Here is a 27,083-nt window from a genome sequence, read left to right as displayed (position 1 = left end):
CTAATGCCATATAACAACACAGTGCAGAGTAGCTACCTAAACTCTGTAAGGGAGATAGAGTATCTCGTCAATAGTTTTACATCCTCATTGAAGACAACTTTGGATGCTGTAGCTCCTCTGAAAAAGAGAGCTTTAAATCAGAAGTGTCTGACTCCATGGTATAACTCTCAAACTCGTAGCTTAAAGCAGATAACCCGTAAGTTGGAGAGGAAATGGCGTCTCACTAATTTAGAAGATCTTCACTTAGCCTGGAAAAAGAGTCTGTTGCTCTATAAAAAAGCCCTCCGTAAAGCTAGGACATCTTTCTACTCATCACTAATTGAAGAAAATAAGAACAACCCCAGGTTTCTTTTCAGCACTGTAGCCAGGCTGACAAAGAGTCAGAGCTCTATTGAGCTGAGTATTCCATTATCTTTAACTAGTAATGAGTTCATGACTTTCTTTGCTAACAAAATTTTAACTATTAGAGAAAAAATTACTCATAACCATCCCAAAGACGTATCGTTATCTTTGGCTGCTTTCAGTGATGCCGGTATTTGGTTAGACTCTTTCTCTCCGATTGTTCTGTCTGAGTTATTTTCATTAGTTACTTCATCCAAACCATCAACATGTTTATTAGACCCCATTCCTACCAGGCTGCTCAAGGAAGCCCTACCATTATTTAATGCTTCGATCTTAAATATGATCAATCTATCTTTGTTAGTTGGCTATGTACCACAGGCTTTTAAGGTGGCAGTAATTAAACCATTACTTAAAAAGCCATCACTTGACCCAGCTATCTTAGCTAATTATAGGCCAATCTCCAACCTTCCTTTTCTCTCAAAAATTCTTGAAAGGGTAGTTGTAAAACAGCTAACTGATCATCTGCAGAGGAATGGTCTATTTGAAGAGTTTCAGTCAGGTTTTAGAATTCATCATAGTACAGAAACAGCATTAGTGAAGGTTACAAATGATCTTCTTATGGCCTCGGACAGTGGACTCATCTCTGTGCTTGTTCTGTTAGACCTCAGTGCTGCTTTTGATACTGTTGACCATAAAATTTTATTACAGAGATTAGAGCATGCCATAGGTATTAAAGGCACTGCGCTGCGGTGGTTTGAATCATATTTGTCTAATAGATTACAATTTGTTCATGTAAATGGGGAATCTTCTTCACAGACTAAAGTTAATTATGGAGTTCCACAAGGTTCTGTGCTAGGACCAATTTTATTCACTTTATATATGCTTCCCTTAGGCAGTATTATTAGACGGTATTGCTTAAATTTTCATTGTTACGCAGATGATACCCAGCTTTATCTATCCATGAAGCCAGAGGACACACACCAATTAGCTAAACTGCAGGATTGTCTTACAGACATAAAGACATGGATGACCTCTAATTTCCTGCTTTTAAACTCAGATAAAACTGAAGTTATTGTTCTTGGCCCCACAAATCTTAGAAACATGGTGTCTATCCAGATCCTTACTCTGGATGGCATTACCCTGACCTCTAGTAATACTGTGAGAAATCTTGGAGTCATTTTTGATCAGGATATGTCATTTAAAGCGCATATTAAACAAATATGTAGGACTGCTTTTTTGCATTTACGCAATATCTCTAAAATTAGAAAGGTCTTGTCTCAGAGTGATGCTGAAAAACTAATTCATGCATTTATTTCCTCTAGGCTGGACTATTGTAATTCATTATTATCAGGTTGTCCTAAAAGTTCCCTAAAAAGCCTTCAGTTAATTCAAAATGCTGCAGCTAGAGTGCTGACGGGGACTAGAAGGAGAGAGCATATCTCACCCATATTGGCCTCTCTTCATTGGCTTCCTGTTAATTCTAGAATAGAATTTAAAATTCTTCTTCTTACTTATAAGGTTTTGAATAATCAGGTCCCATCTTATCTTAGGGACCTCGTAGTACCATATCACCCCAATAGAGCGCTTCGCTCTCAGACTGCAGGCTTACTTGTAGTTCCTAGGGTTTGTAAGAGTAGAATGGGAGGCAGAGCCTTCAGCTTTCAGGCTCCTCTCCTGTGGAACCAGCTCCCAATTCAGATCAGGGAGACAGACACCCTCTCTACTTTTAAGATTAGGCTTAAAACTTTCCTTTTTGCTAAAGCTTATAGTTAGGGCTGGATCAGGTGACCCTGAACCATCCCTTAGTTATGCTGCTATAGACGTAGACTGCTGGGGGGTTCCCATGATGCACTGTTTCTTTCTCTTTTTGCTCTGTATGCACCACTCTGCATTTAATCATTAGTGATCGATCTCTGCTCCCCTCCACAGCATGTCTTTTTCCTGGTTCTCTCCCTCAGCCCCAACCAGTCCCAGCAGAAGACTGCCCCTCCCTGAGCCTGGTTCTGCTGGAGGTTTCTTCCTGTTAAAAGGGAGTTTTTCCTTCCCACTGTAGCCAAGTGCTTGCTCACAGGGGGTCGTTTTGACCGTTGGGGTTTTACATCATTATTGTATGGCCTTGCCTTACAATATAAAGCGCCTTGGGGCAACTGTTTGTTGTGATTTGGCGCTATATAAAAAAAAATTTGATTGATTGATTGATAATGTCTATAATTTCTTTTTCCATCCATTTTTCCATCCATTTCTTTTACAAAATAAATATAAATAAAATATTGGAAATAAAGTATTTGGAATTACATAATTTGAAATGGACTATTGGGAATTCCCCAAGTCAAACACTTCAGTGGAAAAAGTTGAGTGATGCTAAATTTCTACCTCAAGTATCCAGTTAGTAAATGAATGTCAAACTTTGGTATTCAGGTGCTGATGCATTTACAATTTTTATTTATTAGGGCAACCAATTTGTTTCAATGTCTGTCTGTCTGTCTGTCTATTATCTATCTACCTGACCATAAATTTCTAGCCATGCCCATGTCCTCGAAGCATAAGGTTAAGTGTAAAAACTCTTAGCTAGGAATTTTTAGTGTATAAGTTAGAAATACCTGCTAGTGGTGAAAAATAATTCCTTAATTAATTAATTATGCAGAGCCACTCCAAAGTGGCTTCTTCCTTGAATTATGCAAGTTTCATGAAATTTGATTGAGCAGGTTTTGAGTAATCCTGCATGTAAGACCCTTTGGCTTCTCTCTTGTTTCACTCAAGGTTGCCACAGCAGAAGGCCATAAATAAATGAACAAACAAATATGAACTTCTTCAAGATGGATTGAGTGATTGATTGATTGATTGATTGATTGATTGATTGATTGATTGATTGATTGATTGATTGATTGATTGATTGATTGATTGAATTTATTTAATAAAATAATGCACAAAATACATACGTAATTGCCCATTAAAATACACAGACAGCACAAGAAAGCAAGAAACGCTTATTTCCATTGTGGTCTGGCAAAAGTTAAAAAATACAACAAGATAACACAACAAAAGCAGTACCAAATCAATCATTATGACAAATTATATAAGATGAAGTACACAAGGTAATATATGATAAGGTAACAGTAATACCAGTATTTAAGCTAAATAACAATGATACCAAAAATATTGATAAAATAAGTAATACTAATTAACAATACTGGTCATCTAAATAATAAAATAAGAATATTAATAATAAAACAATATTTATGATAAAAATTTAAATAATAATAATTATAAATATTGATTTATTGTCCCCAGCTTGAATGATTTCATGTTATTTATTTATTTTCAAATTATAAATTTTTAATTAAATAAAAAAAATAAATATTGGTTTATCACCATTTTCAAGGAGTTCATTTTATTTATTTATTAAACAAATAACCTTATAAATTATAAATTAACAATTAAATTTAAAAACATTTTTGTTAGTACTGATACATAAAAAAAGTCACTCAGCATGGCTATAAATTAATTAGATATAAGGCACTCCTGCTTGCTGGGCAGGATTTGCCTTCTCATGCTGAGTCATTAGATAACTGGCAGCACCTGGTTGACTTTTAGACTCTAGAGATGCACATGTTCTGGTCTTCCTGTAGGTTTTAATGTTGGTAATGGGCTCTCAAAATAGAATTTTTATTTGCACTATGCTTCAAGTAAAATGTCCATCTTTGCTTTTATTTGTCACCATGTTGCTGTTGGTGAGCTCTTGCAGTGAACGAGGTGTGTAAATGAAAATGGGTGTGTGATGGAGGGAATCCTGATCAAGTTTGAACTGGATGGTACTTTATCTTCTGAAATGCATGCGATAAACTCACTTATTTTTGTGACTTTCTAGATGGCCAAAACCCTAAAAAAGGTGAAAGTACTGTATTGGGCCCATTTTATTTTAAGTCTAACTCGACCAATATGACTGAGTTTGTCTATGGGATTATCTCGAATGTGGCTGCTGCATCTTTGTTCCAGTGAAAAGACTAGAGACTGGAGATGGTAAGGATAAAGTGGGAACTTAACTGTCAGTTTTAAGAAGAGACTTGTATCGTTCATTCTGCTTAAACCAAACTTTGAAGGTTGTCTATGTTGACAGGAATGTTTTTCCAGTGGGTGTACTGTGCAGCAATATGGTCTGTCTCTGTGGTTGGAGACTTGATACTTCAGCCACCCAAATTCCATCCTTTTGCAATGATTGCAGGTGTGCTTTGGGCTACAGGTATGGTCTGGTGGTGAAGGGTCTTTAAAACTGAACCTTTAATATTGCTTATGTGGCTCTTGCCAGTTTGGTCTAATGCAGAGAACTTTAACTGAAATTAGCAGATGACTACTGGTAATCATATATTCTGCACAGTTTGCCGAATGGGACAATCTTGAATTTCTATTTGACTGTAAACAAACAATGTGCAGGTTATATTGAGTGACTGCCATATGCATCTTGGGAATTCCCAAAGGGTATTGGCAATGTAGGTTAAATGCCCAAGGACATACATTGATGGCATGAGTAGGATTTGAATCCAGGTCTACAGAATGGCTGGGCAGCTAGGAAAAACCACCTAGCTATTATGAGGTTAAGGGTCTGGGGCTCATTTTTATAAAATTCATTAAAAGCTAGGAAATATAAACAATAACTCTGCTGTAGTACCAAGGCTTAGCACACTTCCAAAAGTGTTGCACTGCACTAGCATTCCAGTATAGTCTACGTCTGATTCTGGAGTATTTCTTACTCGCAAAGTTCACAGAATCTCTACTCCTGTGTGAATGGTTTGATCCAATGGAGTAGTTCCAGGGTTGATCCAGACATACGTACTATAGACTGGACACAATTGATGATACTGGCTTCATAAAACAGTCTCTGCAGAATTCCATGTGGATTTGTTCTGTGCAGTATACAAAAACAGATTAAGATGGCAAAACTCTCCACCTGTTTTGGAAGAGAACTGTGCATGTCCATTTTTGGAACAAAGATCTAAACCAGATGTCTCACCTGCCTAGCACCTTTGCAAATAGCTTTATTTAAAATTGGTTGGGATAGTGGTAACTTAAAAAGTATAATGTGTGCTTGCTTCTGCATCAAGATAATGGTGTTGTGTGTTGGGGGGTGTGGCTGGATATTTTGGTGTTTTCTTTTCTTTGCTCTTCAGGTGGCATGGAAACTGATTTGTCTGTGGAGAAGGTGCTGGCTGAAGAGTCCTCACCCTCATCAACATCATGTGTAGCACCTGTGTCTGGTGCTCACATGCAACCTTAAAGACTTTCAGCTGAAGCAGATAATTGGATGGCGTTCTGCATTTAAGTCATGTGTGATTCAAGCAGAACTGCCGGGAACTCGACCTTGTGATGTCCGTTTGTGAGATGCTGAGGACCGCGCCTGGGTTTGACACATCGAGCCCGTGAAGCAAGGAAGGGTGAGGACACATGCTGTCAGCACACATTCAAGGTGATTAAGTGTTCGACTAATTGTTGATAGTAACTTGGTGTTTTGTTACGCAGTATACTGGAATTGTGATGAGAATTGTGCAGTTTGCTTCTCACTGCTGTGGCGTGCGGGTAAGTGATCCTCCACTTGTTGTGAGAAGCTGCTCATTTGCATAAAGTTAAAAAATACAGACCTGAATGTGTTGCTGATAGCGTGTGTCTTTTGAAAGATATTGTAACTGCTGACTTACCTCACCTCTTCTTTGCTTCACAGAGAGTCAGTTTGTCGTGTCCACCTGGGGGGTGTTTGTCTGGTGGTAGTGGGTCCAGGAACGCCGGGCTTCTATCCTTTTGGGCGCTAAAGAGCGTGCCAACAGTCACTCCACCAGAAGGACGTTGTTTTAGTTTTGTACACATTATTATGCACAGGTGAAAAATAAATTTTCTGTTGTTGGAACCGGTTTCTGGTTATTTTTAGCGCTGGGTTCTGTCTGACGCAGGTCCGCTCCTCAACTCGCGTCGACACGTAACAAATGGCTCTGTACACTTCTGGAAGTCTCGCACAGCAGGAAAATTGATATTTTCAAGGTTCAATTCCACACTCTTCCACGTTCTATATATTGTGTGAAACAGATGGGTAAATGCATTTTTCTCGAACTGATTTCCTGCTACGACAGATTGATGCATGTTGTATCTGGTAATGTGCTTGCATGGCGCCATGGTTAACTATTGTTGCAGCAATGCCAATCTGTTGAACACCAAGTTAAGTCAATGAGTTACACAGTACTGGATGTTTTAACTACTTTTTTTTTCTTGCTAAAATATTATGGCTAACAAAATTTTAATCTGCAAATGACAGCCTGAGAACCTTACAGGTAAAATATTTTGCCATCACATTGTACTTTTAAGCACTGGCCTTCTGCCATGCAGGGAGAGGACTCATTAAAAAGGTCACTGCAAGCCTAAAAGGTTTAGGCTCTAAATCCTTCCTGTAGATCATATTGACAACAAATACATAGACAGCACATTTTGTCAGAGATTTTTGGGTCAGGTGCCCTTCTTTAGTGTGTGCAGTAGCTATTTCAGAATAAATATGCACAGGTTAGTTTAACTGGAGATTACCCCAGCCAGCACAGCCACCGCACCCCATCATGGGGACCCATAACCATTCAGGTGCAGGATGCCTCAATACAGAATATGAGGCATGCCACATTAAAACAAGTGATCTCATAGAGAGCAAGACAATATGGTGTGTTTTAATTTATTCCATCAGGAATGATGAAACAAGGTATCTCAAGTTCACTGGTCTGATTTACTCAAATTTAGCTCTAGGGAAGTGTTTTGCTTGAAATGTCCATGTAATAAAGAGAATGTAGTCCTAGTGGGGTTTTTAATGTATAAATTTGTCTCTTGATGAGGCCGTGTTGCAGGCATCTGGTTCCCAAGCCGCAAGTCAGACCCTTATCTAATTGGAGAAAATAAGCTTCAAATGGTGTGTGAATTTTGGAAATTGAGTTTATCGTGTTTTGTAGCAGACGGGATCACTTTGATGTGCCGGTGGTCACTAAGGGTCGACATCCACACTGTCTAAAGTATGCTATGCTTATTCATGATGACAATGATGGTGTGGTAGTAAACTACAAAAAAAAATTATAAATCAACAGGCATTTAACGGTATATTTTTAACACAACTGACAACGTCAAATGACACGTCTGATTCAGCCCCTTTGCACCAAAATTTATTTTAGGAAAATGTTCTTGTTTTTTCCACTGACATGGAGATGGAAAACTGTATACTGGACTGAATTTCTTTTGTACTTTGTAGGATCTGTCTGGACAATTGACACATAACCCATTCTGGAGGAAAATCATGAATCTTCACAATGTTTCTTAAATCAGGACTAGTCTTGGATTTGTTTGGAGGGAAAAAAAAGTGCGAATTTGAGTTCTGGCCAATGTTTCTCTCACCACAGACATGGCAGGGCAGCAGTCAGCTTTACAAACCACTGCCCATGACTCATTATTCCAACTGGGAATAATCAGCCAAAATCCATCTACACAGTGTGCAGATGTTGCTGTGGTGTTGGTTGTTTATGGCCACACCATATTCTAGAGTCTAAGGGTGATTCTTAGACTACGGGCACTTATGTCCTTTGATCATATTGTATGAAAAACAGAAAAAAGGGGAAATTTCACACTTTTATAGTTATCTTTACAATGAAAGTGTTAAATTTGTTCTAGTAGTCTATGATGACTTTTTCACCTTTTTTCAGCATCATTATATGCAAATATCGCCGTTTTGTGCTTGTCCCACACCCAGACTTTTGATCTTCAATGATAAAAATGAATGGTAAAGAAACGTTTTTTCTAATGTTTTAAAATATCTCTGAATAAAATATCAGTAAAATAATCAAAACATAATTGGGGTATTCAATGTCATACAACTGTTGTGATTTTTTTTAAACAAAATGTAGTTGTCCCACACTATTGCCGTAATTTCCACCACAACACTGTAATGTCCCTTTAAACAGTTTGTATGAAAGATTGTTTGGGTAGTTTCTATGGAGTTAAACAGTGACATCAGAGCACATGTGTATAGCGCCAAATCACAACAAACAGTTGCCCCAAGGTGCTTTATATTGTAAGGCAATGGTGTGGTGGAAATTACATTTACAAGGCCAATGGTGCCTGTAGTTAAAGAATCACCACTAAGTGTATAAGCAGTAAACTTATTTATAAAGCAAGAGGCCCATTTAAATGTAAATGTTTTAAATGTTCCTGCTTCACAAAAGTGAAACTTGATTTGTACTATGGAGCTGGAATGCTTTGAGGTGGGACATTAACATTGGGACAATTTGGTTACTATGATTCAAGGAACTTTGTCGTGCCAACTTGATTTACATGTTAATGGTACAAAATTAGTACTCAAGTCCCGGTTATTTAAAGAAAAAAACCTAAAAACTATAGGTATAAATATAAGCTATTAAATAAATAAAATAAAAGCTGAAATTAGATATGTTTAATACCAAATATAGGTGTGAACAGCAAGTAAATTATAATATTGCACTGGGAATTAAGTGAAAACCAGCATTGCACATATACGTATTGCACACAGGAGATTATTGCACATGTGCAATTAAAGTGTTTTAATGCAGTGTGTATGGGATGGTATAAGTTCTATGGAGCACGGCTCAAGTTCAACAGTCTAACAGCCTCAGGGAAGAAGCTGTTTCTGAGCCTGGTAGTTCTACTCTGAATGCTCCTGAGCCGCCTGCCTGTGGGGAGGGGCTGAAACAGACTGTGTGGGATGAGAGGAGTCCCTCAGAATGCAGCGAGCCCTTCCCCTGCACCATGATGAATGGAGATCTGAGGTGGTGGGAAGGCTGCTCCCTACAATCCTCTGTACAGCCTTTACCACCCTCTGCAGAGCCCCCCTCTTAGCAGCTGTGCAGCTGCCATACCACACAGTGATGCAGGTGCAGAGGATGCTCTCCACTGCACAATGATAGTTCCTCAGAATGGAGCTCCCAAGTCCAGCTCTCTGCACCTTCCTGAGGAAGTAGAGCCACTGGTGGGCTTTCCTGACCAAATGAGGTGTTGGCACACCAGGTGAGGTCACTGGATATGGGCATACCCAGGTACCTAAAGCTGGAGACTACTTTCACACCTCCAATGTACAGGGGAGGGCACATAACCACAGAACTGTAAAAGTTGCTGATGTGGAGTTCGATAATCTTGGTCTAGCATGTTTATTACTTTGTGTTTTGACCTCATCTATTTATTGGCAGTGTGGCCAGAGCAGATGGTCACCACTCTGGATCTGGTCTGCTTGAGGCTTCCTCTGACAATCAGTTTTTCCTTACCTATGTGCTTGCTCTGTGGGGGGGGGGGGAGGTTAGATTTTGCCCTTTTGAAGCACCTTTGGCTGATTTGTTGCAACTTTGTGTAAGAGATAAAAAACTAGGACATCTCTGACTTTGTTTGGACCACAGTAAAACGTAACCCCTGACATATTCAACTGTCTTGTACTGCAGACAGCAGGCGTGAGACAACTGAAAAATTTATGAAATGTTGCATAATTCAGAAGCTGCACAGGGCTTCATTGGTGCTATATCGGCACTATCCTGTCATTCTTCTGATGAGCGTTGTATGGTGGGTTTCTTTGACACTTCACACAATGGCACATTTTCACACCACGTGAAGATGTCTGATGGAAAATCATTCAGATCTGATGTCTTCTGGGGACAGTAACTGGCATTTGTTTTTTTTTTTTAAATACATGGCTGTCAAGCACACTTGTAGAAAACAGGCCTGTTACAGTTTTCTGTACTGAGATTGAAGAGTTTAATTCTGATATCTCATCACACAAGATTTACTCCCACTGGGTGCCTTTGAGATCAAGAGATGGTTGGAGAGAGCTTGTGGAGTTGAGGTTGATGGACAGAGACATTTGGTGTTAATACTTTTGCATGAGAATGGTGTTCAAAGTCTTTTAGATCCTAGTGTTTCCCGTCTAGAGACTTTTACACTGAGTCACTTGGACGTTTTTGGTACTTGGTCTTTTCAGCAGATCATCTGGTACTGCTGGAATGACATGAACTGTATCACTTTCAGTGTGAATGAATTCTGGCAATGCGGTGTGTTTCCCGGGGCATAAACAAACATGTAGGTGCCTCAGTAGACCACCAGGGGCTGGAGAAGGCAAAGAGGTCACATGCATCTAATCTGGATATGGCATTTCAATGATTGTTTTTGAGAGGTGGGGATGGACCGGTTGTCTGCTTGGGTTGCTGCCATCCAGGATTTGAGTTGATTGTCATATAGTAGATTTAGCACCAGTCATGCTCCCTGTCCTGGCATGTGCTGAAACTAGTGTGGCAGAACAGATGTCATTTTGTGAATTTGCTTGCAAATCTGTAGTTTAATGGGACCCGAATACTGTTATAATAACTGCATTTTTTAAAATTTTCATTTAAAAAGCTTGAATTAAGACGGACATTAGGAATGCCAAAATGTTCTCCTAAGACCTCCGTTAAGCTATAAGGACACATAAAAATGTCTTTTGTTGTTCATGACTGGACTTTCTGGATGTTAGAAAGTGATGGAACAAATTAACCTGTCTTTGCTGTGCCTTTATGCAAAACATCTGTTTTCTGCAAAGGTAATATGGCAGCTGTTTTAATCGTGAAATCTGTTGGTCTCAGCATTGGGATGCTAATTTGGGGGTCCGCTGGCTTGCTAATGGGCTGGGCCATCTCAAGGTGAGTTTGATTGTATTTTTTGTTTTGTTACTGAATGTTGGTGACAAGTTCTTTCATTTGAAGAAAGTTAGACACCATTTAAAAAGGTCAAAGATAAATGTGTGAGTGACACCGGGCTGTCGTTAACAGGTTTGGGTGGTTTGGAATTGAGGCTGAGAGCGTCTCGAAGCCTTTATTAAATTGTTGTGGAGCTGGACTATGTCTGATCAGTCAGTGTAACCTTTTGATGCTTGTGCAATGGACACAAAAGGCTTGCAAATTACCCTCATTAACGAAGCGTGTGTGTGCATCCTGTGTTGCAGTGGTCTGATCTTTTTCTTTGTGAAATCGGACGTGGAACTGCATCCTAATTCAGAGTTGACGCTGCTGCTTATTGATGCAGTGAGTTTTTATTTTTATATATATTTGTGTCAGCTTTGGGTTCAGGTACCGGTGCACCCACCACCTTAACACTTTATAGGAACTTTGTATCATCTGCCCCAATGTTGCTGTTGATAAAGTCTTTTATTCTGCAGAGACAAACCTTAGGAAGCTGTCAACCAGATGACTCAGAGCTCTGGATAGACTCCTTCAGGCCAAAAACAAGACGATTCATGTGAGTGCAAGTAGGATTTGTTCAACATATTGCTCTAGTAAGCTAAAGGCGGAGACAAATGAGTTTGTGCAACATTGATCTTGTGATCTATAATATTATGTGCATTGAGAAGAATACATTTACACTTTTCAACTAAGCCCTTAATCTTTCACGTTTTTCAATCAGCAGCTGCTGACATTCATTTGAATCTTTCTTTGCTGTAAGAAGAAAAAACACAAGGGCAACAATGAGCCGAATCTGCAGCTCCAAGCAAAACAGTGAAGTTTTGCAAGGTCCTCACAAAGTTTCATCATGATGAACTTGTGGCATTATTCTGTAGATGTGATATTTGAGACTCGGCCCCCTGGTGGACGCAAATGGAATCAAAATTCACCCATCATCAAACTTGTCTTAGGTCTTGAGCCTCATTGTCCTTACAACCCCTGGCAAAAATTATGGAATCACCGGCCTCGGAAGATGTTCATTCAGTTGTTTAATTTTGTAGAAAAAAGCATATCACAGACATGACACAAAACTAAAGTCATTTCAAATGGCAACTTTCTGGCTTTAAGAAACACTATAAGAAATCAAGAAAAAAATATGGCAGTCAGTAACGGTTACTTTTTTAGACCAAGCAGAGGAAAAAAAATATGGAATCATTCAATTCTGAGGAAAAAATTACGGAATCACCCTGTAAATTTTCATCCCCAAAACTAACACCTGCATCAAATCAGATCTGCTCGTTGACATTGACCCTATGCCATGACATTGACCCTATGTCTTTTTGCAAGGAATGTTTTCGCAGTTTTTGCTCTATGACAAGATGCATTATCTTGAAAAATGATTTCATCATCCCCAAACATCCTTTCAATTGTCCAAAATATCAACATAAACTTGTGGATTTGATGATGTAATGACAGCCATCTCCCCAGTGCCTTTACCTGACATGCAGCCCCATATCATCAATGACTGTGGAAATTTACATGTTCTCTTCAGGCAGTCATCTTTATAAATCTCATTGGAACGGCACCAAACAAAAGTTCCAGCATCATCACCTTGCCCAATGCAGATTCGAGATTCATCACTGAATATGACTTTCATCCAGTCATCCACAGTCCACGATTGCTTTTCCTTAGCCCATTGTAACCTTGTTTTTTTCTGTTAGGTGTTAATGATGCCTTTCGTTTAGCTTTTCTGTATGTAAATCCCATTTCCTTTAGGCGGTTTCTTACAGTTCGGTCACAGACGTTGACTCCAGTTTCCTCCCATTCGTTCCTCATTTGTTTTGTTGTGCATTTTTCGATTTTTGAGACATATTGCTTTAAGTTTTCTGTCTTGACGCTTTGATGTCTTCCTTGGTCTACCAGTATGTTTGCCTTTAACAACCTTCTCATGTTTGTATTTGGTCCAGAGTTTAGACACAGCTGACTGTGAACAACCAACATCTTTTGCAACATTGCATGATGATTTACCCTGTTTTTAAGAGTTTGATAATCCTCTCCTTTGTTTCAATTGACATCTCTCGTGTTGGAGCCATGATTCATGTCAGTGCACTTGGTGCAACAGCTCTCCAAGGTGTGTGATCACTCCTTTTTAGATGCAGACTAACAAGCAGATTTGATTTGATGCAGGTGTTAGTTTTGGGGATGAAAATTTACAGGGTGATTCCATAATTTTTTCCTCAGAATTGAGTGATTCCATATTTTTTTTCCTCTGCTTGGTCTAAAAAAAGTAACTGTTACTGACTGCCACAATCTTTTTTTCTTAATTTCTTATAGTGTTTCTTAAATCCAGAAAGTTGCCATTTGAAATGACTTTAGTTTTGTGTCATATCTGTGATCTGCTTTTTTTCTACAAAATTAAACAACTGGATGAACATCCTCCAAGGCCGGTGATTCCATAATTTTTGCCAGGGGTTGTATTAGATGTGTGGATGTAACCTGTGGTCTGCACCGTGTCTGGAAATTGAGGGGGTGTATTGCAAAAAGTTCAAGAAAGACATTTTCTTTAGAAAAACGATAACACGTTTGACAATGGCAGGGACATTGGTATGATAAGATAATACTTTGTCAGATCAGAGATCCGAAATTTGTCTTACATTATTCAGTAGCTCTGATACAACACAAATAAGACAAATATTTCACAATCCATCCATACAACAAAAATTTACTCGAATTGCAGCCTTGGTAATGTTGTTATGGATTAAACTCCTTATTTAAAGTATCGACTGATGCACAAAGAATGTTTCAGTGTGACCTTGTTAAACTGTGGAACACTGTATCAGCGTCCAGATGGAAGGACATATTCACTGCTCAGAACATGGTTAGTGTCATGTTTTTTGCCAGCCTTATTGTGTTGTGATAAGAGGTCTCATACAGACGCTGTAGAGGCTGACCAACGATTTTTGAACAGATTTTTAACAAGTGTTTCAGTCCAGATTTTACAGAAGTGGACAGGCAGCTGTACCACACAGCATTACAATACTGCAGTACACTGAGAAAAACAGAAGTATAAAACAGGAGTATCTGTCGTGTAGCTCCAAACAATCTTTAATGGAGGATATATTAAATTGCTTAATTCTACACCCATGCTACCTTTTGATGTAGGTAACAAAAGATCTTTACTGATTAATATTTGTTACAGTAAATGAATGTTTCATATGTTACAAATACTGAAGTATTGTCCTTTCTTTGACTAGTGGTTGCCTGCTGGCTGTCTTTGCCGGTGTGCTGACCGGGTCCTCGTTTGTACCAATCCTCTACATCAAAAGCCACTCGTTGTGCCGTGACAGCATGTTTTATGGAGCCAGTCTTTATGGTATGTGTGACCCTAAAGTCTTCAAGCATTTATGATGATAAATCCAAGCTGTAATATGGGCAGCAAAAAGCTTAATCAGACTTTAAAGTTTCTGTCTGTAAATACTTTTACACTTTATAAAAGTGAAGGTGTATCTCAGTGAGATGTCCACGCATATATAAACATCAAATCATAAATTTTGTTGCCATCATGGGAGCTTCTACATACATAAAAATGTGAGAGTTTGAGGATATTAACCCAAAACACACACCATACTTGTCTTGAAATGTTTGTTTGATAGTGTATGGGCCAGGGGGCTCATAACTACCACTTTGTCTGACTTAGTGCTTAGCTCAGATAAGATAATTATAGTGGGCGATTTTAACATCCACACAGATGCTGAGAATGACAGCCTCAACACTGCATTTAATCTATTATTAGACTCTGTTGGCTTTGCTCAAAAAGTAAATGAGTCCACCCACCACTTTAATCATATCTTAGATCTTGTTCTGACTTATGGTATGGAAATAGAAGACTTAACAGTATTCCCTGAAAACTCCCTTCTGTCTGATCATTTTTAATAACATTTACATTTACTCTGATGGACTACCCAGCAGTAGGGAATAAGTTTCATTACACTCAGTCTTTCAGAAAGCGCTGTAACTAGGTTTAAGGATATGATTCCTTCTTTATGTTCTCTAATGCCATATAACAACACAGTGCAGAGTAGCTACCTAAACTCTGTAAGGGAGATAGGGTATCTCGTCAATAGTTTTACATCCTCATTGAAGACAACTTTGAATGCTGTAGCTCCTCTGAAAAAGAGAGCTTTAAATCAGAAGTGTCTGACTCCATGGTATAACTCTCAAACTCGTAGCTTAAAGCAGATAACCCGTAAGTTGGAGAGGAAATGGCGTCTCACTAATTTAGAAGATCTTCACTTAGCCTGGAAAAAGAGTCTGTTGCTCTATAAAAAAGCCCTCCGTAAAGCTAGGACATCTTTCTACTCATCACTAATTGAAGAAAATAAGAACAACCCCAGGTTTCTTTTCAGCACTGTAGCCAGGCTGACAAAGAGTCAGAGCTCTATTGAGCTGAGTATTCCATTATCTTTAACTAGTAATGAGTTCATGACTTTCTTTGCTAACAAAATTTTAACTATTAGAGAAAAAATTACTCATAACCATCCCAAAGACGTATCGTTATCTTTGGCTGCTTTCAGTGATGCCGGTATTTGGTTAGACTCTTTCTCTCCGATTGTTCTGTCTGAGTTATTTTCATTAGTTACTTCATCCAAACCATCAACATGTTTATTAGACCCCATTCATACCAGGCTGCTCAAGGAAGCCCTACCATTATTTAATGCTTCGATCTTAAATATGATCAATCTATCTTTGTTAGTTGGCTATGTACCACAGGCTTTTAAGGTGGCAGTAATTAAACCATTACTTAAAAAGCCATCACTTGACCCAGCTATCTTAGCTAATTATAGGCCAATCTCCAACCTTCCTTTTCTCTCAAAAATTCTTGAAAGGGTAGTTGTAAAACAGCTAACTGATCATCTGCAGAGGAATGGTCTATTTGAAGAGTTTCAGTCAGGTTTTAGAATTCATCATAGTACAGAAACAGCATTAGTGAAGGTTACAAATGATCTTCTTATGGCCTCGGACAGTGGACTCATCTCTGTGCTTGTTCTGTTAGACCTCAGTGCTGCTTTTGATACTGTTGACCATAAAATTTTATTACAGAGATTAGAGCATGCCATAGGTATTAAAGGCACTGCGCTGCGGTGGTTTGAATCATATTTGTCTAATAGATTACAATTTGTTCATGTAAATGGGGAATCTTCTTCACAGACTAAAGTTAATTATGGAGTTCCACAAGGTTCTGTGCTAGGACCAATTTTATTCACTTTATATATGCTTCCCTTAGGCAGTATTATTAGACGGTATTGCTTAAATTTTCATTGTTACGCAGATGATACCCAGCTTTATCTATCCATGAAGCCAGAGGACACACACCAATTAGCTAAACTGCAGGATTGTCTTACAGACATAAAGACATGGATGACCTCTAATTTCCTGCTTTTAAACTCAGATAAAACTGAAGTTATTGTACTTGGCCCCACAAATCTTAGAAACATGGTGTCTAACCAGATCCTTACTCTGGATGGCATTACCCTGACCTCTAGTAATACTGTGAGAAATCTTGGAGTCATTTTTGATCAGGATATGTCATTCAAAGCGCATATTAAACAAATATGTAGGACTGCTTTTTTGCATTTACGCAATATCTCTAAAATCAGAAAGGTCTTGTCTCAGAGTGATGCTGAAAAACTAATTCATGCATTTATTTCCTCTAGGCTGGACTATTGTAATTCATTATTATCAGGTTGTCCTAAAAGTTCCCTAAAAAGCCTTCAGTTAATTCAAAATGCTGCAGCTAGAGTACTGACGGGGACTAGAAGGAGAGAGCATATCTCACCTATATTGGCCTCTCTTCATTGGCTTCCTGTTAATTCTAGAATAGAATTTAAAATTCTTCTTCTTACTTATAAGGTTTTGAATAATCAGGTCCCATCTTATCTTAGGGACCTTGTAGTACCATATCACCCCAATAGAGCGCTTCGCTCTCAGACTGCAGGCTTACTTGTAGTTCCTAGGGTTTGTAAGAGTAGAATGGGAGGCAGAGCCTTCAGCTTTCAGGCTCCTCTCCTGTGGAACCAGCTCCCAATTCAGATCAGGGAGACAGACACCCTCTCTACTTTTAAGATTAGGCTTAAAACTTTCCTTTTTGCTAAAGCTTATAGTTAGGGCTGGATCAGGTGACCCTGAACCATCCCTTAGTTATGCTGCTATAGACGTAGACTGCTGGGGGGTTCCCATGATGCACTGTTTCTTTCTCTTTTTGCTCTGTATGCACCACTCTGCATTTAATCATTAGTGATCGATCTCTGCTCCCCTCCACAGCATATCTTTTTCCTGGTTCTCTCCCTCAGCCCCAACCAGTCCCAGCAGAAGACTGCCCCTCCCTGAGCCTGGTTCTGCTGGAGGTTTCTTCCTGTTAAAAGGGAGTTTTTCCTTCCCACTGTAGCCAAGTGCTTGCTCACAGGGGGTCGTTTTGACCGTTGGGGTTTTACATCATTATTGTATGGCCTTGCCTTACAATATAAAGCGCCTTGGGGCAACTGTTTGTTGTGATTTGGCGCTATATAAAAAAAAAATTGATTGATTGATTGAAATGCGAAATATATTTTTCTGAAAAACATATCTATCTGAATTTTATTATCAGGATGGCAATCAATATTGTGCAGATTCTCATTTTTTAAACAGCCTTTTAAACATAACCCAGATTGACCAAAATTTGTAATTTGTATAAATGACAAATAAAATACAAAATAGTATTCTAATCACACTAACTGTGATTGTTCAAATGTATACAAAATTGTCTAGTTTTAAATGATTCAGTGTATTGTATTAAATGTAGCTGTGTATTCAATATGAAGGGGGAAAAAACTTATGTTCTGAATTTTATTTATTCTTTTTTTTTTTACATTTTCAGATTAGAAATACAAGTATCTGTTCAATGTATGGTCACCTCCTTAATTGTCTGATGAGGGACGTTAAACTCTGTTGTACAACACTGCATTCTATAATATATGTCACTCAGATGTGTATTGCCAGTGGTGTCACTAAGATGGTGTCACTCAGAATTTTAATGATCCCCAACAAGGCTGGGTATCATCAGCTTTCAAATGGAATTATTTAACTTTGACACATAAGAAAGAAATGGTCCAAGAATATTAAGTTGAGATGAAATGATTTGCTTTTGTTAATTTTGTGAGAGGTGCGTTGACATCTTAAAATCTTTGGGGACAGACTGTCCACATCCCGTCTGATTGATTGATCTTTAGCAGTGTTTTCTCGGTCTACACAGACCAACTTTGAGAGTTTTCATAAGACTGCATTGTTCATCATAATCATGCTGAATTTTGTGATATTTAAAGTAAACTCCCAAGGTGGAACTACAAGCTAAATGAATACTTTTTTTTTTCTGCACAGAGCTCGACTATGTTCACGCATTGTGCTCTGGAATTTTTGTTGCAAGCACAGTGTACTTTACCGTTTACTGTGCTGCCATGAATAACAGGCCGAGGGTGTACGCCAGAGCCGTCCTACCAGGTACCACACTCTTTCTGCTGAAAGATGACCCGAACCTCTACTTATTGATGGGTGATTCTTTAACTATGGGCGCTATTGGCCTTGTAAATGTAATTTCCACCACACCATTGCCTTACAATATAAAGCGCCTTGGGGCAACTGTTTGTTGTGATTTGGCGCTATATACATGTGCTCTGTCACTGTTTATCTCCATAGAAACTACCCAAACAATCTTTCATACAAACTGTTTAAAGGGACATTACAGTGTTGTGGTGGAAATTACGGCAATAGTGTGGGACAACTACATTTTGTTTAAAAAAAAAAACACAACAGTTGTATGACATTGAATACCCCAATTATTTTTTTGATTATTTTACTGATATTTTATTCAGAGATATTTTAAAACATTAAAAAAAACGTTTCTTTACCATTCATTTTTATCATTGAAGATCAAAAGTCTGGGTGTGGGACACGCACAAAACGGCAATATTTGCATATAATGATGCTGAAAAAAGGTGAAAAAGTCATCATAGACTACTAGAACAAAGTTCTTAACACACTTTCATTGTAAAGATAACTATAAAAGTATGAAATTTCCCCTTTTTTCTGTTTTTCATACAATATGATCAAAGGACATAAGTGCCCGTAGTCTAAGAATCACCCTGATATGCTGAACACTTTCCACTGAACTGTTTTTTTACATGCATCTGAAGAACAATCTTTGCAGATCAAACTTTTCTAAAATCATTAATCTACACAAAGGTACCACCCTGTTTCTGTTGAAATATGACCGACCCTCTGCTTATTGATATGCTGAACACGTTCCACTGTTTCGAAGAACAATCTTTGCAGATTAAACTTTTTTGAAATCATTAATCTCCACAAAGGTACCGCAGGTGTAAATATTGTACAGACCTGGAAAAAGTGACCAAACTGTTAATCAGGAATGTTTGTCCAGCAGGTGCACCATAACTTTGACTGTGGAATGATGACTTCCTAAAGCTGCTTTAGTTTAATCACTATGGAATAATTGATTAGAGGGGACCAATGCAGCTGAAACCTGCCTGACAGTCAGAAATATAACACAATGGCATGACCTCTGGATCATAAAATGCCTTAATCTTCCAAGTCCAGGTGGAATTTGTCACAGTTCAGCCTAACGACCAAGGCCACAAGGATGAAATGTGTAGAGCTTATGAGCGAACAGGTCAGCCATATGTACATGGTAGACTGTGTGCACATATACAGTAGTGTTCAGAATAATAGTAGTGCTATGTGACTAAAAAGATTAATCCAGGTTTTGTGTATATTTCTTATTGTTACATGGGAAACAAAGGTACCAGTAGATTCTCACAAATCCAACAAGACCAAGCATTCATGATATGCACACTCTTAAGGCTATGAAATTGGGCTATTAGTAAAAAAAAAAAAAAAGTAGAAAAGGGGGTGTTCACAATAATAGTAGCATCTGCTGTTGACGCTACAAACTCAAAACTATTATGTTCAAACTGCTTTTTTAGCAATCCTGTGAATCACTAAACTAGTATTTATTTGTATAACCACAGTTTTTCATGATTTCTTCACATTTGTGAGGCATTAATTTTGTTGGTTTGGAACCAAGATTTGGTCGTTTACTAGTGTGCTTGGGGTCATTTTGTTGAAACACCCATTTCAAGGGCATGTCCTGCTCAACATAAGGCAACATGACCTTCAAGTATTTTGACATATCCAAACTGATCCATGATACCTGGTATGTGATATATAGGCCCAACACCATAGTAGGAGAAACATGCCCATATCATGATGCTTGCACCACCATGCTTCACTGTCTTCACTGTGAAATGTGGCTTGAATTCAGAGTTTGGGGGTCATCTCACAAACTGTCTGCGGCCCTTGGAGCCAAAAAGAACAGTTTTACTCATCAGTCCACAAAATATTCCTCCATTTCTCTTTAGGCCAGTTGATGTGTTCTTTGGCAAATTGTAACCTCTTCTGCACGTCTTTTATTTAACAGAGGGACTTTGCGGGGGATTCTTGCAAATAAATTAGCTTCACACAGGCGTCTTCTGTCACAGCACTTACAGGTAACTCCAGACTGTCTTTGATCATCCTGGAGCTGATCAATGGGTGAGCCTTTGCCATTCTGGTTTTTCTTCTATCCATTTTGATGGTGGTTTTCCATTTTCTTCCACGCGTCTTTTTTTTTTTTTCCATTTTAAAGCATTGGAGATCATTGTAGATGAACAGACTATAATGTTTTGCACCTGCATATACGTTTTCCCCTCTCCAATCAACTTTTTAATCAAACTACGCTGTTCTTCTGAACAATGTCTTGAACATCCCATTTTCCTCAGGCTTTCAAGGAGAAAAGCATGTTCAACAGGTGCTGGCTTCATCCTTACATAGGGGACACCTGATTCACACCTGTTCCACAAAATTGACGAACGCCACACTATTATTGTGAACACCCCCTTTTCTACTTTTTTTTTACTAATAGCCCAATTTCATAGCCTTAAGAGTGTGCATATCATGAATGCTTGGTCTTGTTGGATTTGTGAGAATCTACTGGTACCTTGTTTCCCATGTAACAATAAGAAATATACTCAAAACCTGGATTAATCATTTGTCACATAGCACTACTATTATTCTGAATACTACTGTACTGGACAAAGCCTGCATGATGTCACCTGTGGATTTTCAATAGAGACCCGGAACAGCAGATATGAAGCCCATATCTGATTGTCACCGTGTTGGCATCTGATTAATCATGTACTCTAAAGGAGTGGAGCATGGGTGGCTCAGCCTGAAGATGTCCCTCCAACCAGCTAAGCTAACAGGCAGCCTTAGTTCAGGTGTTTTATTAAAAACATTTTTGGGGGGGACTTTGGGGTGGTGCTCCTGTTTAATTTGGTGTGAAGTTTAAAACTTATAAGCTGCTTATTTTCTAAGTCATTAAAGGAACCTAAAGAATCAGACTATCCATAGCTACTAAATGTGATAAACCTTTCACTCAGCATAAATATTGCAGCAGGGATGTCTTAGATCAGGGGTGGGCAACTTGTTCCAGAAAGGGCCAAGAGGGTGCAGGTTTTCTTTGTAGCCACTGACTCCACCAGGTGATTTCATTGATTAACTGATTCCATCTGCTCAAAGTGATAGTAATCAGTGGTGGATCGGTGGCTGCAAAGAAAACCTGCACTCTCTTGACCCTTTCTGGAACAAGTTGCCCACCCCTCTCTTAAATGATCTGTTGGGATGTTTCATCACACAAGCTGTAATATTTCATGTCTTTGTAATAAAGTTTTCCAAACGAAACTGACACAGCCCTCCACTACTAGCCGCATCAAGTGAATACCAAGTTATGGTGAGGTTCTAACAGGGGTGGAGTCATTGGGCTCAGCGGCTATCAAAGTGACCACACACCTCGACTCATACAGATCTTTACAGCTTAAAACATTTTAAACATCAATCGGGCAGGGGTGGTGGCCAAGTGGTTAATGCGCTTGGTTTCAGTGCAGAAGGTTCCGGGTTCGTCCCACCCCTGCCACATTTCTCCATGTAATGTGGAGTTGCGTCAGCATCCGGCGTAAAACCTGTGCCTATTCAACATGCAGCTCCACCTTGGATTTGCTGTGGCGCCCCCGAGTCAAACAAGGGAGCAGCCGAAGGGACTTACTAGGAATAAACAAATTGTGCCCCATGCAGTCCTCTTGGAGGAAATGATCTAGAGACTGTCTTTTGTACCAGGCTGTAAACATATTTGTCTGCTCTCAAGTTGGACATTTTAACGTTGACTGCTATGGGAATGTTTTGTTTTTGAGCAAGCCTCAAGTGGCCAGTTAAGGAACTGCACTTTTTCAGGTAGGGCTTCTTCTCTCGCTATCAGTTTGCCGCTTGTTACATACAAGCTACTGCAAGACTACATGAGGCTCTGGCTTAACTAGCTCAATGAACATGGAATCATTTGTCTTCAACATGCAACAATGGGAATATTTTCATGTTTCTCAGAAGTTGTTGAACTCAAAGGTGCACTTTCTTTCCTTATGTGTACAGTTGTGTTGCCATGTTTCTTTTCTCCTCAGCGCTCTTGTCTGGACTACTGTGGGCATTGGGGACATACTGCTGGTATTTATCGAGCAACTACCTGAGTGCAGTTGTTGCATTCCCGATTGCCTGTGCAGTAAGTAAAATTGCTGTTTTAAAAGCTACAGCTACTCTAATTGGTTGACAGTTCACTTTTCTTTAGGGATCCGGTCTGGTTGCAGCTCTGTGGGGATCTGTTGTCTTCAGAGAAATTAAGGTAAAGGACAAAACTCTCCTCCTAAAATCACTCTCCAAAAGCGAGTGGGAGACAGTAAGTGTTAACCTACACAGCTAACCATAGTAGCTCTGTTCTCTTGCCTGCAAAACCACCTCGACACGTTTTAATCCAGATCATAAACAAATCCCAACACATGTCCACTTTCCACCACATGGTCACTTTTTCTTAGCGTTTTCAATTTGTTTGCGTGTAATTTGACCAAAAACCCATTGAAAATACTATGGTTGATACCCCAGAAGTAGAGAAATTCCGTCATGTCATATTTTACCCCTTTAGCTCCTGCCCCCAAACAAGACTACAGTAGTGTCCTATAGACCTAGCTGGCAGCAGAGTCACTGTCTCTTGATACTCCAAAATGCCTGCTCTGAAAATGAATGGCAAGTTGGCAGTTGTAGCTAATGTGGCCGTAGAATAACAATTTTAAAAATTTAATGCAATGCTAAAATACCCTCGGCTGTATAAGCATAAAAATAGGAAACGGAATGAGTTTTTGACCTCTTAAAACAGGTCAAGGTTAGCAATCTTTAAACTTGTCCAGGATCTGTGTTTCAAGAATGTTCCCTGTGAATTTGGAGACCCTGGCAGTAACAGGACTGTACTTATGCTGACCATGGACGGCTGGCCTTCGCAATACCCGATGGCTGTATTTTGGCCTTAGATAAAAATAAGTGTGTAATTCAAATTCAAGCTAAATATTTTGCATTGTAGAGAAAACACTTCCTTCTGTGCAACTGTTGGCTACATTTCTATACAACTGTACGAGGAAAAGTGAGCAATGAAGGAATTTGGTGTCTTGCTCAAAGGCACATCAACAATGAGGGCTTAAATCTAGAGGGGAAAACTAAATGATGTTTTATGACTTGGTTTACAACATACTCAGATAGATGCTATTTATCTTTTAGGGCTTGGCCAACTGCTGCATCTTCTTCTTGGCCTCTTGTATCGTTGTGGCGGGCTCCCTGCTGACTGCCTTCTCAAAGCTGTGATTGTGTATGGTGTTAAGTTGAAACATCATACTGTGATTATTTGTTGCTTTTGACTGACATACTAACATTTGACAAACTGCCATCTTTACCAAAAAAGGGCAGAAATCAGAAGTGCTATTTGGCAGCTTCAGAAAAGTCAGTAACTTTTGAGATGTCAGGCTGAGTGGCTGGAGAATATTATTGTGATATGAAGGTTAAAAATATATATTTAAAGAAAACATTGAACTTGGTAAAATATTGTAACTTAATTGTCAATAAAATTAACTATTTGATTATTCTTTTGTCCTGTCATCACAATTTCCAAGGTAATTGCCCCCCACCTATGACCATGCAGTCATAAGTTGGCCTCACTGGTAGCCATTAATGTTATTATTCATGACATGGCACCAAAAATGAAACACAATAAATAACTATCTTCCTAATTCTTTATTTAGACTAATAAAGTCACTTCACATTTAATTTACCAGAGATGCACTTTAATGAGGCCCTGATGTCTGGTACAAATGGTGACGCGTTCCACATCCATAAATATGGCATTTCCTCAAACTTTAATCTAGATTTTTAAACTGGTCAATTATTTCTTTTTTTTTTTTTTTTTTGGGAACAATTTCAATGAGTAATTGTACTTGTATCTCCTCCTTGTCAAATTGCAATGTACATGATTGGGCTTTGCTTTAAGGGCACTAGTATATTTTGAAAACATTCTTAAAACTGGATCATTTTGCAGTACATTTGCACATCCGTCACATTGGTACATATTTGACTGCTGTTGATGTTACATACAGTAAATGTAATCCAATGACAAACAATTGGAAAATGAGATGTAGTGTAACTCGGTTGATTGACAATTGGTATATTTTATAAAAAATCCTGTTTTTCTACAGATACTGTTTTACAAAAGTCTTGGCATGCAGCTGCGTTTTATTCTTGTGAAAGCAAATCGGACACAAACTTAAACAGCTCAAGTGTGATTTGGTCTTTGAGAAACAGGCAGAATGTGAGCGGATGTTAAACACACATGGGGCTTTTGTAGTGGCTGACAATCTGCAAATGACGGTTCACTGCAATCTTTCTTTAAATGACTGATCTGGAGTAAAATTGATGACAGCTGAACAGTTACATAAGGTTTTTCAGAATATTTTTCCTCATTTAAATGAACTATTAAATTGTTTAGTCTGCAGTCAACAAAAGATGGCTATTTTAATGATGCTGTAGCAGTGAGGAAAAGAGGATTGTCATGACGGCTTGCTGCAGAAAATGTCCATGCTATGAAGAAGAAATTGGGCAAGTTTCTTCAAATTCAAATCAGGAACTTTGTGTGTGTGTTATTTATACCCTAATGTACTGTAAAATCCATGCATACTGCAGGCTTGACAGACATCTCATGAAACTCTCCTCACTTTTTCCACATCATTCCAAAAAAGTTGTCAAAAGTATCGCACCACAGCAAGTTGAGAAACTGAGTTTATATACTTTTAAAAATATATATGAAACAGTTTATCTTCCCATTTTGGGGCGGCATTGAAGTAATTTTTTTTTTCCTTCTAAGCATTAAAAGCTTATTTTCTTCAAGCGTGTTTAAATCCACATTGAACACTCGCACCAGCCAATATGATCCATCTGGCAGATGTGGCATATCACAGTGCTGTTTAAAGAGCATGATTATTGCACACGTGTGCCTCATCATAAAAGCTGAATCCTAGACTTAAACTTCAGTTTGCCCGTCTAATATAAGGGTGATTCTTTAACTACAGGCACTATTGGCCTGTAGTTAAAGGCCAATGGTGTGGTGGAAATTACATTTCCACCACACCATTGCCTTACAGTATAAAGCGCCTTGGGGCAACTGTTTATTGTGATTTGGCACTATATACATGTGCTCTGATGTCACTATTTATCTCCATAGAAACTACCCAAACAATCTTTCATACAAACTGTTTAAAGGGACATTACAGTGTTGTGGTGGAAATTACGGCAGTAGTGTGGGACAACTACATTTTGTTTAAAAAAATCACAACAGTTGTATGACATTGAATACCCCAATTATGTTTTGATTATTTTACTGATATTTTATTCAGAGATATTTTAAAACATTAGAAAAAACGTTTCTTTACCATTCATTTTTATCACTGAAGATCAAAAGTCTGGGTGTGGGACAAGCACAAAATGGCAATATTTGCATATAATGATGCTGGAAAAAAAGGTGAAAAAGTCATCATAGACTACTAGAACAAATTTCTTAACACACTTTCATTGTAAAGATAACTATAAAAGTGTGAAATTTCCCCTTTTTTCTGTTTTTCATACAATATGATCAAAGGACATAATAAGTGCCCGTAGTCTAAGAATCACCCATAAACTGGTAATGTTGCATAAATTCGGTGCCTGAGGGAAGGCTGCAACCTGCTGATTTAACAGGTCTGTCTTGAAAGTGCACAGGAGTGTATAAGGTTTGATTAAAAATGGCAAGCTGATAAGGGGCACAATCATTTAGTATCTTTCAGTGGTGTAACAGACCATAAATGATCTGTGACCAGGTGAAGCATGGATCAATTGCAAAGTTTACATAACGGTGTGAAATAGAAAGTGATTCTTTTGAAAGTAAGATGGGTCTTGTTGAAATAAAATCAAACTAAACTCATTAGTGTGAGCAGGTAGAAAGGACTTTGATTTTAACATTTTACGTTCACTTGACTGCACAGACGGCCTCTGTTCAACTCGAGGTAGCCTGGTGCAAGATTGACACACGGAGTCCAAGTGCAGAAAGAATACCTTTGAAATACCAGGAATTCAGGATACTATTGGCTGTACCATCACAAGCCAAGTATGGGAAGGACTGAGGTGTGTGGGTTTTTTTTTTGTTTTGTTTTTTTGGCAGGGTAGACCGAACCCCCCCCCCCCCCCCCCCATATGCAGAATGAGCAGTTTGATAATACAGCAGAGGTACCAGTCTATACCTGACTGAAGAGTAGTTACCCAGTTATATTTTGTAAACTTAAAGGGGCAGCACTGGAGTTGGGGTTTCAAGTATGGTAGTTTTAGGCTTCAAATAAACTATTGGACCCAAGAATGCTCTTGTTCCAGCTTTTAAAAGTTCTGTATGATTGTGCTGAAACTACCAAACATGTTGTTTCCTTGTTATATTTTGTTTCATGGTAATGTACTGACTGAGGATTTATGCAGTGATTTCACACACCTATCCAG

At 38.7% G+C, this 27,083-nt stretch overlaps 1 protein-coding gene across 1 annotated transcript; it reads left to right on the top strand.

The window, feature by feature from the left end:
• Positions 1 to 4,061: 4,061 nt before the first annotated feature.
• On the top strand, positions 4,062 to 23,879 carry tmem144b (transmembrane protein 144b). Its single transcript, XM_034180956.1, has 12 exons — positions 4,062 to 4,095; positions 4,291 to 4,362; positions 4,460 to 4,582; positions 10,943 to 11,042; positions 11,172 to 11,255; positions 11,345 to 11,423; positions 11,558 to 11,637; positions 14,315 to 14,433; positions 18,474 to 18,593; positions 22,655 to 22,752; positions 22,819 to 22,872; positions 23,796 to 23,879. The coding sequence occupies exons 1-12, from the start codon at positions 4,062 to 4,064 to the stop codon at positions 23,877 to 23,879; spliced, it is 1,047 nt and encodes a 348-aa protein (XP_034036847.1).
• The last annotated feature ends 3,204 nt before the right edge of the window (positions 23,880 to 27,083 follow it).

The sequence above is a fragment of the Thalassophryne amazonica genome, chromosome 11 (assembly GCF_902500255.1).
Source record: "Thalassophryne amazonica chromosome 11, fThaAma1.1, whole genome shotgun sequence".
Classification (NCBI taxonomy): domain Eukaryota; kingdom Metazoa; phylum Chordata; class Actinopteri; order Batrachoidiformes; family Batrachoididae; genus Thalassophryne; species Thalassophryne amazonica.
The sequence above is the reverse complement of the archived record's forward strand: the minus strand, read 5'-3'. Positions and strand labels throughout refer to the sequence as shown.